We start from the raw sequence: 12,625 nt of genomic DNA, 5'->3' as shown, positions 1-12,625 counted from the left end.
AAAAAAAAAAAAAAAAAAGAAAAGTAGAAAGAGGTAAAAAATAAGAGAAAGAACGTGCATCGTCGTACGTTCGAAATAGGTACATTTGTACGCGGCAATTGCGAGTTTTTCGAAGCCGTTCGATCGCGATCGGTGCAACGTTGCTTGCACACTTATCTTTGCGTCTCACGTATCGAATGGTACGCGAAGCGGTGTGTAAGCGCGTGGCAATTTCCTTTGGTTTATGGTCTATTTAGTACTACGAGTATGGTCGTTTCATAGGCCATACGTGGTCGCTCGTCGAGGGGGCCGTAAACCAGGGTACACGATCGTCCGCGCGAATCCTTCGTCCCGGTTTTTTCCACCGATTCCGCGCGCCAACCGAGACGAGTCTGAATTTTTCCAATATTTTTTCCTTTCTTTCTTTTTTTCCTTTTTTTTTTTAATATTCTTCTTCCTTCCCTTTCAGTTATCCGTGACACATCACAGTCATACGCTAAGCTGTTTCTCGCTTTCGTTGAAAAACAATTTCCTTCGTATCGTGAATCAATCTTCTTTTTATCCAGAGACTAGTGTCAATTACAGCAGAGAGAACAGAAATTGGAGTGATTGATAACTGCACGGCTCTTCTCTGTTATTTTGTGGTTGTTTGGTTGCTAGATTCGTAAAAGAGAAATTGTCGAGTTTGATCGATGGAATAAAATTTTCTGATCTGTTCGTTCATTCTGATTAATTGATTTATTAGCTGCTTTCAGGTGTCTCATCATCTGAATCAAACAAGCATATCGAGTGTGTCTAATATTCTTCATTTGCGTATATCCTCTGCAGAAATCTTTCAAAGTAGGGAATATCAATTATTACAAAAATAAAGTAACAGAAAAAGGACGTAAATATATGAATAAATCTTCATATCAGTGTTTCCTCTTGTTACGTTTCAACTTCTATATGACAATTGAAGAAAAAAGGCACATTCAAAATTACTAATATATTCTTACTGACATGTGTTAATTTTGTAACTGCACGTCATCGTCGTCGTCCAAAGGTGAATGCTCCGCTTTACTGTGATACGTCATATATAATACGTTACTTGTAAAATCATATCACAATGAACGCGAACAACTGGAAAAGATGTGTCGCAATTAAGTTAAGAAATATGTGTATAGCGTCGTTGAAAGCGACATTCTCTCGAGGTGTCGGTGTCCAACGAAACAGTTGTCAAAACAATTTAATCGTATCGAGTTTATTATACGACCGCCATTTGTCATCGACATTCGTAATAAACTCTTATTCATCGTGCCAATATTTCCACAATAGGTAACAATAAATTCACGGGGACGTCGTCGTAAATTGCTAGGCAAGGAATCTAGAAAACCAAAAGCGCAAGATACTCGCACACGTGCTCGTGTAGCGCGCGTGTTCCGCGCGAGATGAATTCGTGTACTGGCCGAGACTCGCGTGTCGCAGCGCCGTTACTCGCTTCGACCGTTGTCGCGAGTTGGCCAGTCCGCTTCGCGTTGGCTTCCTAGCGCGGCTTCCCTCCTGGAAAAGTTCCGTTTACACGCTCGTTCACGAACAAATCATCGCCCGCTGCGATTTGCCGTAATTAGCATACGCGTAGCCTCGCCTACGCGTCGAACCGCGGGTGAGTTTTACTTCCCCTTGGGATGTCCCACGCGAGTTCCTCCTCCCTTCTCTTCTTTCCTTTCGCGATCGTGGCGGTGGTCTTCGATCCGAGGAAAAAGTGACAGATGACGCTCGTCGGGAAAGTTGCAGCTGTTGTGGCCTCGTGAAATCTGGAAAATCGTGCAACGTGTATCTTAAAGCTTTGATTAGAAAGTAAATAAAGCTGACGTTAATTCGGGGGATCGTTCGACGTTTCGCGGAATTTGAGATTTGCTTCTTTGGATCAAGAACGATCAAAAAATTGCGCGTGTCTTTTGTCAACATCGAGTCACACTTGCAGAGAAATTGTGGTTTGGAAAGAAGAGGCAAATTTAAATCTTCAATTTCAATTTCTCAAACTAAAGATTAATAAATTAATAAATTAATAAATCATGCATGATAGTTTCAATGCTTTACATCTGCATTACGGTGTAATTTGTTGCAGTAACTAATGTTTGCAACAAGACTAAAAAGGAAATCACGAGGCAAAGGGTTGCAATCAGTTTTTGTTAACTAGCGTGAATAAAGATAAATAGATAGAAAAAGAAAGATGAATGTAAATATGGAAATGTGGAAGTAGAGAAGCAGGTAGATTTGGAAAAAGTAAAAACGAATGCAGTAATGTGTAGAAGACAAATGGGGGGAAAGGGAATGGAAATAGAAAAATAGAAATACACGAATGGAAACGAAACTACAAAAATAGGAATATAGAGATAGAAATAGAAACATTAAAAGTATGCAGAAAATAAAGAAACTGGATTACCAAGGCGGAGAAATTCTGCACTGCAGGAGGGAAGAAATATTTAGAATGAAAGGCGTCGCTAGTCAAGCCTGAGGCTTAATAAAAATAGAAATCGAACATCTGTTCTTTTTCTGGACAAAGTTTGAAGAATCGCTCTGCGTTGTGTGGGAGTGAAAGAATTTTTAGAAGCAGAATTTTAGTGTCGAGAACAAGACGGTGGTGGTAAATAAATTTAGAGGCGTGGAGGGATAAAAGGATTTTAAGCACGGACTGAAGATTTAGTAATGGAGTTGTTAGAAAGAATTCGAAGAGTCAGTGCAAGATGCGTGTGAGTGAAATTGAACTTGTTCGATCAGTCGCTCAAATTCCATGCTTCGTATATATTTTTAATTCGTGGCTCTTCTTATCTATGGATATTGAAAAACAGAATGCTTCCAGTTACAAAACATAGAACATCCTTCGCGATGCAACTGAAGGTAAGCTTCTACTTCTTTCTTGAGAATTTATTAATTATCTACGCTGAGACAAATATTTTCACTCAATGGGAAAGAAATAATTTTATATATCTTTCGGTATTTTATTTATATGTAAACTACGACTTGACAATTCTGCGCATTTATACTTACGCAGTATAATTATAAATTGATATAAACCACACTTCATTTGATAAATTATTAGGCAGGAAATGTAAATATTAACAATTCGATAGTCGCAAGATTAACTGCTATCGCCGCTTTACAATTATATATGGCTCATTGATGCATTAATCAAAAAGAAAAAAAACGCTAGTAATAAAAAAAAATTCCAAGACATATATTTAATTTAGTTCCAACGACTCGACTGATTCTCTTTTCCGCTCGGATGCAATCGATCTCTGGCGAACGAGTCTCTTAATGCACTTGGGAATTAATTAGGCGAACGATCGAACCAGTGTACGGAATTAATAATTGTAATTCGAGCGGCGTGATAATTACGGAAAGGCAACCTGTTTCCACCCAGGTTGGCCAAGGTTAATTCGATGTAAATGTATGTGCGTGTTCCGGGTGGTACGGACGATTTAAATGTCCTCAATGTTGTACGGTCAGGAAATTATTGTTGCCCTTCGACGAAAACGGACTGTCCGTGGCGGGATAATAGCTAACATTCGCGTGAACTTAGAACAGACAGCGCACTCGCCATCAGGATGTACAGGTACGGTGTATCCGCGACGGAGAGTATATATTTTCTCAATGGAGATTACGGGGATCGTGAATATTTATGCAAATTCAAAGCTGAACTCTGAAGACACAATTGTTTATGTTTCGTACGAAACATGTAAAAATCTGCAGTCTAATCAGATTCGTGAAGTGAGGTGCTGTGTAAAATTTTGAATGAACGTTTTTTTCGAGAATATTTCGTAGGTTTTAATTGATGTTTGAGAATACTTGGTTGAACAATTTTTTTTCAAATTCGCTCCATTTCTCGAAAAATTTTAAAGTGTTTCCTACGACATTTAACACCGAGAATCTATTCCTTTAATTGCATTCGGGAAAATATGACTGCGTAAAAATGATCGCTAGAATGACAATCTTGATACGTACTATCAAATCAATCATTAACATTAAAACTTAACCGAATTAATTGAAATAAGGAATTCTTAGTTCTTTCATAGAAATTTTCACGCAGGTATTCGAATGACAGATATATCATAAACAAACAAAATGTTCTTCGCTCGTTAATTTCTCTAGCGTTTAACAAGAAATTACAACAGAACACGTTAGAGAGATAGTCCTGAAGGAAATCACAATCCACCGGCCGATCACCGTAAATTCTTCCATTAATTCATTCGCGGACTTCCGCCTCCCTCATGCAGAGCACTCGCGTGTCCCGGTCACGTGTCGCATTAATAATTCATTTCCGCATATCGCGCGTATTTCACGTATTACGCGGGTAATCGATTAACCTCCCGGGCAAACAAATTTCACCGCGACACCTGGTAAAATTCAACAAACACGTGCAACGAGTTAAAACCGTGTCGGTCTCTCGGCATGAAAGTTCACTTTTTTTCCGGGCGTGTTCGGCGAACACGCCAGGCGAATAAATAACATTTTTCATCGATCGACAGACACCGACTCCCCCTTCCCCCGAGTTCGATTAAAGAGAGCAAGAATTCGCTAAAGACGCGAATGTCATTGGTGGGTAAATACATTGACTGGCACACCCTGTATATGTGCAGTGTGGTTGCTGCTACGAGCGGCTGCGACAGGAAGTCGTTATACCGGTAGCCACACGAGGCTAAAGTCAAAGTCGATGCACGCGAAGTGCACACTGTTTCGAGACTCCTCCCGAAAATGAATAACAACACGCAGATAGCCGACTTTGACTTTTTGTTTTGACTTAGAGAATTAGAAAATTAATTCTTATTCGATTCAATCAAGGAAGCAAGGGATTAAGAGAAAGTCAGAAAATTTAATCTAATCTACGTTCTCTACAATTTAGAATGATTTTACAAAGATGATATAAGAAATAGGAGATTCTGAGTGAGTGAAAGAAAATTTTTAATATTTTTTAAATATACGCAATATCTAGTATTGGAAAATATCATATTTAAGTGGTTTTTCGAATAATAACATTTCGAATTATTGATATTTGAAAAACAATTGCCAGCGCTCTCCACGAGGAGTCCCATTAATGCTATAAATTCTTTGCCTGATTTTCGTACACGTGTAGGAAATTTTATAAACTTAATAATATGGAAAAATTTATGAAATATATTTAAATATATAAATTTAACAATATTCAAAGAACAGTGCTGATCTGTGATATTTGATACATAAAACAACTTTCTATCAAGATTCTAAAAAATTCTTCTATCATATTCTACATTTACACAGTTTTTTATTTTTTACAGTTTAGTCATAAACTACAAATATTTATTGAACTCATTGGCAACGATAGTGTACACTTCGGGACGAGAAGATAGAACGTTCTATATTTTCTTATATTATGTATGTAAAGTAGGGAGAATCCTTGAACGTAGACGTACGTGTACGTCATATTTTGATTATTATTACCGAGAAATGTAATTTAAAAAACGAAGATGTAAATATTATCTACCGCGAGGCCGAAACGTAACCGTTAAGTATGTATTAACATTTGTAAAAATTTGGCCAGCACTATATACTAAAATGGAAGAAAATTTATAAATATTAACAAATTAAAAAAAAATTGTGGAGGAATGGAAAGAACTAGGCCAAAAAATCATTTAAAAAAGCTATATAAATTTTTGTCTCAAAAAATGGCTGACGTTAATAAATGCAAAGTAGGTCGTATTAAATAATTATCAAAGTCATTCCTTTTGTTTTTATTCACGGCTTGACTCATTAAACATTACCATATTTCTGATTCTTTTTTAATAACACAAAATGTGTTGCAAAAAGTTTGATTCACGTTACTTGTACGTGTCGATAAAAGCACTATGGAAGAACGCCTGTAAGAAGAAATTTAATAATTTTTAGAGTGTGCTATATTTTGTCCCGAAATGTATAATCTTCGTCAACGGCTCGAAAACCAACTTGTCTTTCACAGTTTAATAATTTTTACACTTTCGTTTCCAAATTTATTATAATAATAAATATTATTACTTAATCTTATATACACACTTTTGTCTCTGTTAATCGAAATATTAATTTGATCCAGTAAATTTATACGTACTTGCAATATATAATAATATAAGTATTAAATAATAATATTATTAAATAAATTAATATTAAAATTAATATTTATTAAATAGTAATAATATAATATTAAAACAATATTATAATTTCTATATCTACTAATTCCATACTACGTTTGATTCTGACAATTTTCAAAATGAAATCTCACGTATGTAGATTGTTCGTGTGGCACATGTAACATACATATAAGTTGGTAAATGGTGAACGAGAAACCGATCGAAAGAAACGCGTCGGCACCGGATGAAAAGCAGTTAACGGAATATCATGAGAAGAGAGAGCGATTGAGGATCTTTCTCACGGAGCTGTTCGCTATAGGGCAAAGATGTCTGCATATGCCCGACGACACGATTATGATTTATGCCGAATCGAATCGAGCCTGATTTATGAGAACGTAATGTTCTTATAACTCTAGGATATCGGCTGGCTGCCTGGAGGGCGGCTCGTGCAACGATTTCCGAAACGCATTCCGACGATCTTGGATCTCGGTTGAAACGGTTCAGCTGTCGCTCAAAGCGATGCTATCGGAAAAGAAAAGTGTTTTCAATAAACGCTCATTGATCGCTCATTAATAATAGTTTCATAGGGTGTACGTTGGAAATTAAATGGATATCAAATTGCATTGCTGATGTATGACGTTTTATCGTTGATCGAAATTTAGAAAAATTGAATTAATCATCACACTATGTACTGTGTGAACACTATGATCTTAAAATTAATTAACGAACTACTGTGAACTATTGTAAGTTATTAACGAATTCAGTGGATGTGTATAGCAAAATTTCGACGATTAATCTTTCGAAATTGCAACCAGTAAATTAATATAATATAATGAAAGCAGTCAATCAATATTAAACAATTGATATACAAATGGTTATTTACAATTAATATAGAAATTTTTATTGCAATAATTCAGAAAAGGTACAAAAGGGTTATTGTTAAAAGTACAAAAGGGTTATTGCAGATACTGGCAGATATTAGAAACTACGAATATATTTATAATATTATTTTATAATATTGTCGTATTAGAAACTACGAATATATTTATAATTGTTTAGTTTCCGTTTCTCTAAATGAGCCAGAAACGAGAATTTCGATTTACATTAACATCTACGTGCAGTCTAATTATTATCACAATGCTGTCAAATTAAATTTGACCCAAGAATGAATTACAATTTGATATCTACAATACTAAAGACTCGTGATTTTTTTCTTCTTTTTACGCTTCTTGTCTTTTTTCTTACGCGTGACCAACGTTGGATCCACCAATGGTGGCCGTGGTAATTTAGGGGGTGGACTCCCTAGAGCAAGTTGATCAGCCACCGAAGAAATTCCAGCGACATCTTTCATCAGATTGCCATGCGGAGATGTGTCCAACAGATTGTCCATCACGAGATTTCCCATAGCCGCTAAATTATTCGTCCTTTGGGATAGTTTCGATAATTCCTTCGTACTGCACTTGTATTCTTGTCCATCGTGGTGGTTTTTGAAGACGAAGCAATTAGGCGCGAGGACATACGGAGTCACAACGCTTCTAAATAATGTGTACAAAGTGAAATAAGATTGTGAAAGAATATTTTAATTCTATATCTCACGAATTTTCTTACACGTGCACAGACTATGAGTGTCTACGCATTTGTATTATAAAAAAACAAAATATGCATTCTCGTATAGAAATATAAATAAATTCTTTCTTTAATTGTACTCGTGAAACTGTAAATTTAAACTTAAACTTAAAATTGTTCAGTGTGTATACATGAAAGAGGATTTTTGATGAAGAAATTCATTCTTGGTCAATTAGAAATTTAACCATTAAAAGATTATTAATAATATCACGAGGAAAAAGAAAAACTTAAAATTTCGTTAAATTTATAAGCTTCAGTTTACCAACGTAAAAGTTTGTTATTCGGCAATACCTTCCCAAATTTGTAACCGTAACGTCGAGATCTAAATAGCCAGCGAAATTGTTGCCAGTGTCCACGAGTTCAAACGGGCCTCTAAATACAAACGGCGTTGAACCCTCCACGCCAATTTTCCCCTAAAATAATTAACGTCCAACTGAAGTAATGAAACACTTGATATCCGTACGTTTAATATTTCACGTTTATGCGCTTTACCAAATCGCAAGCACAACCGCTGGCGCGAGACTGAGCGGAACAAATAGGGAAATTATCGTCCACCCTGAAAACGCCGATGTTTAAAAAGATCCTCTTCATCTTCCTGACCAGTTGCTCGCACGGCATTGAGAAATGAAAAGACTGGCCGTTGTTGAACTCGTAAACGTAAATGATTTCGTCTTTAACGTATCGATTGCGTTCGACGATCTCAGTGGCTGGGAAATTAATGAAGACCACTTTCGCCACGAGCTTCGACCCATCTGTATCCTTGTACACCTCCTTATTTATCATTAATCGCGACACACAAATGTCGCAAAGGTATAATCCGTACATGATTGATATCGAACGAAAATATCGTACTACGCTCTTTCGTTTCCCGAGGTTATGGGGATACTTATGAATTTTAAGAAATGAAGTTGCAGCAGTTCTGCACGAGTATTTATGCAAACTTTTTATATATTCGTGGGAAACTGAAAGGCGTGGAAATGCAGACGGCGCGCCTCTTAATACATGAAATTATGTTTAAAATAAGTATTTATTATAATTACGCGTTGATAGGAAACTGGAAGCTACAAAATTGCACACGAAGCGCGTAGTATGTAAAAATATGTAAAATATTTAAAGTAGAGTTTACGATACGTAATAAATAAAACAAATTATGTTTCTAAGCTTCTTAGGTTAGGCTCTTTTTAGTTTCTTCAAGCATTTTATTCTGTAATTTTTTAAACAAATTCCTATACGTAGATTTCTTTAGTTGCTCAAGTCTTTAATTCGTTGATTTCTTAGGTTTTCTTAATTATAAACAGATATAAAAAAACAAATTTCTACACATAAATATAAATTGTTTTAGCTATGTTTCTTAGGTTTCTATAGTTTTGAATTTTCAGTTCTTTGGCTTTCAACTATATAATAGATAAAACAAATTTCTACAGTTCCTTTAACTACGTTTCTTAAATTTTTTTTTAGTTTATTTTAGGTCTTGAAAATTCTTTGATTTCTTCGGTTTTCCTGAATTACAGATGGATAAAACAAATTTCTACACGGATTTCTTTAATTACGTTTCTTAGATTTTTCTTAGTTCCTTAGGTTCGTTATTCTTTGATTTCGTAGAATTTTTCAGTTTATAAATCGACAAAATCTAGATCTAGTTACGATTTCACGTTTCTTTAACTTCTCACGTCTTTCTTTGATTCTTTAGTTCTCTAGTCGAGCGTGAAAAGTCCATAGTCTACAAACAATTGCCATTATGACACGTAAACAGATGCGATATTATAAAGAAAAAAAAGAAAAAAAACTTACGAATCGTTTTAAAATTCTAACATTGCCCTAATTGCTGAACAAGACTCGCGAACGTTGGTTCGTGAAGTTCGGTGATTTATAGCCGGGTCACCGTGCTTACTGAATATTTCATGCTCCTCCAGGCGAGGTTAACCGCCCGAGTTTACGAACGATGAAAGACGAAAGGGTTTAAGTGTCTGGGTTAGGCGTACATAGGTTAAGCCAGGGTTAGGAACCGCGAAACCGGTTTCAGAATCGCGGATCGGTGGTTCGTGGCTGATGTGATTTACAGTTAGACACGCGGATTAATAGACTCGTTCGCCGATAATTGCCGAAACATCGTTCACCGTTTGCCGCCGAATTGTTTCATATCACGTGAGAATAAAAATGATGAACGTTTAGAGAAAATGCAAATATACGTGTATATTCTGCATTTATTAATCCTTGAACTTTCGTGTTTTCAATCTCGCTCTCATTTTGGTGAACAAAACGCAAGTTTTAAGAAAACTTGAAACATAGAAGTAAAATGGAGTAAAGCCATATTATACTAATATTTTTCAAATGTTTTGTCGAAGAAAATGTTATTGAATTGAAAATGGATCGAACGCAGTTGTTCGATCGAATTTATTTTTAATTCCAGTGCGGAGAATTGTAGAAAAAAAAAACGTTGCACTAAATACAATTTCACTAGAAATTATATTGCAGCCATATATATCTTAGCAAGAAATATTCATTTCTCCGGCGTTGGTTTTATTTATAGCTTCAATTAAAGCGGCTACACGATTCTATTGAGAAATGTTAAAAATAAACCGTATGGAGCAACAATTCATTTTCTCGCTAGACACTGCGGGAGGATTAGTTGATGAAGTTATTAAGCGCGAAACGATTTCCTAGAAAAGATATGTAAAAATAGAGACGTTGGAGTAACTTCTTAATTACTTTTTAATTACGTGGTAATTAGAACATCGACTCGATGTTATGGCAAACTACAGTTTCTTATCGCGGTAATATAATTCTTGCTACATGTGTATACTGCCGCGCTGTGTTACAGAATTTTTCTGTCGATACTAATTAGTTCAACGTCAGCTGGCCGCCATATATATCGCAATGAGAGTTCCTGATCATTTATCTGATAGCGAAGCTACATTTATCCGATTCGAAGGCTACAATTTTCCACCGAGACTTTATAAAATGTAGACTTTAATCGACGATCAAACTAATTGTATCATATTTTCCAATGCAGTAGTTGTCGACGTTTAAACAAACTTCCGTTAAAAAAAATTTATACATTTATTTGTATCCTCAACGATAGAAATCACCTTCGACCCTCACTTGAAAGTAAAAAGAAAATTGTAATCTCTTGACATTTGTCGGAATCGTTCGGAATTCTTCTGCAACTCGTGAGTATCGACAAATACTCATGAAATTTCAAAAAAGGAAACAAAGATCAGCCTCATACAATCGTACAGTAAGTTCGATTTAAATCAATGAACTTGATAAATTCAATATCTAAAAAAGTATGTTTAGAATAAATTAAAAATAAGAAGACTCTTGTGAAATAAAAGTGAAATATAAAAACTCCGTATATTATTGTAACAGGAACCAAATAAAATATAAAAAAAAACTGTAACAGGAATCAAATAAAATATAAAAACTCTGTATATTATTGTAACAGGAACCAAATCGATCTCAGAAGAAAAAAGAAACTAAAATAAAAATCAGCATCGCTTGTTGATAGTTCCAAAAAAAAAAAAAAAAAAAAAAAAAAAAAAAAAAAGGGCCACCGGCGCGAGAGGAAGATAAAATTTTGCATTATTAATACCAGCGTGTTGTTTCTAAAAAAAAAAAAAAGAAAGTGTCGAATAAAATACCTCGCGATAATGTTCTGAAACGATCACTCTGCTGCAGCTGCTGCAAACGAGACACCATTGAAACCTCTCCATCAGAACGCGACCGAAGGAAAATCGAGCCACGATAACGCGCGAGAATTTTCAACGTTGTTGTTACCATTCGTGGGAGCTGGCGTAGAAATCGCCGGTGGCGCAACAGGGTGAGAACTAATTATTATTATTAAGACATAATTCGAGGGCGGTTCCCGCGTCCAGTGGTACTCTTGCGCTCGCGGACTCATATCTCGCAATTAGGATATCGCGCCAGTGAATCTCTCTGCGCTTTACAACCGTGTCTTACGTTCCGCGTGTCCTGTGACAGGGGTTGTTATTTCGTTTGCCTAACATCCGCCCAGGCAGCGAATTTCTAAGTGAATCGAATCAGGCCGCTTGTTCCTTTGAATGTGCAATTGAACAATTCACTCGAACGTGCAATTGAAATAATTGATCACTCAGAAACGGGGGAATTTTCTAGTACTGGTGTTTAGCACACCAACATCGATCAATTTGCGGACGTTGCGTTCTTGTGTAATGTCTCAAGATGGTGGTGTGCGATTACAGACGAATTAAATCGTCTGCGAGTGTAAATGGGGAAAAATGGAACTGCGAAAGGTGACATTTACGTCGATGTTTCAGTTGATTTGGACTTTGCTCCCTTGTGTGTATTTACACACAATTTATTAATCATGATTTTTATTAATCATAAAAATATTCAAACGTGTGAAAGGTGATTTTCTCTGTTGGCATTTTAATTCCCCATTTTAATTTAGTCCAACGATTTAGTCAATCATAAAGATATTCAAACGTGTGAAAAGTGATTTTCTCTGTTGGCATTTTAATTCCCCAGTTGTGCAGTAACAATGCAACGAGTTAAATCTAATCCTGTTGAATGTAACGATTTAATTAATACGATCCCATTCAGAGAGAATGATTTGTAGACTTGCTTTTAGTTTTACACGATTACGGTAGGTTAAGTGTTTAATGTAATTTCTATATTGAGATTCTTTAATACTGTAACTGAAGTTAGTCACAATGAGCAATATAAATTTCTTTCTACTGGAGAATTCTACTGTTCTTTTTTTTTTTTTTTTTTCTTTAACACTGTTCAGAAACGATAATACACGTATGGATAAAACCTTCCGTTCTTCCATCGCGTTATTTATTTTCTCGTGTACTTTCCATCTTGATTTCTTTCGTTCGCTAATAGCCCCAGCACTAAATTGACTCGGGCCATAAGTAACACAT

General features: G+C 35.7%; 2 protein-coding genes across 3 annotated transcripts in view; one reads left to right on the top strand and one right to left on the bottom strand.

Moving 5' to 3' along the window:
- Positions 1-12,625, top strand: part of LOC122536230 (cell division cycle 20.4, cofactor of APC complex-like) — a 318,886-nt gene that overhangs the window by 276,131 nt on the left and 30,130 nt on the right. The window lies entirely within an intron of this gene.
- On the bottom strand, positions 3,465-8,546 carry LOC122536231. Its single transcript, XM_043668424.1, has 6 exons — positions 8,214-8,546; positions 8,013-8,134; positions 7,341-7,630; positions 6,571-6,573; positions 4,217-4,239; positions 3,465-3,554 (listed from the first exon to the last, which is right to left on the bottom strand). Exons 1-6 carry the CDS (start codon positions 8,544-8,546, stop codon positions 3,465-3,467), a joined length of 861 nt encoding a protein of 286 aa, XP_043524359.1.

Source organism: Frieseomelitta varia, unplaced genomic scaffold (genome assembly GCF_011392965.1).
Source record: "Frieseomelitta varia isolate USP_RPSP 00005682 unplaced genomic scaffold, Fvar_1.2 scaffold_816, whole genome shotgun sequence".
In the NCBI taxonomy this organism is placed as follows: Eukaryota; Metazoa; Arthropoda; class Insecta; order Hymenoptera; family Apidae; genus Frieseomelitta; species Frieseomelitta varia.
Note: the sequence above shows the minus strand (reverse complement) of the source record. Positions and strands in the feature narration are given on the sequence as shown.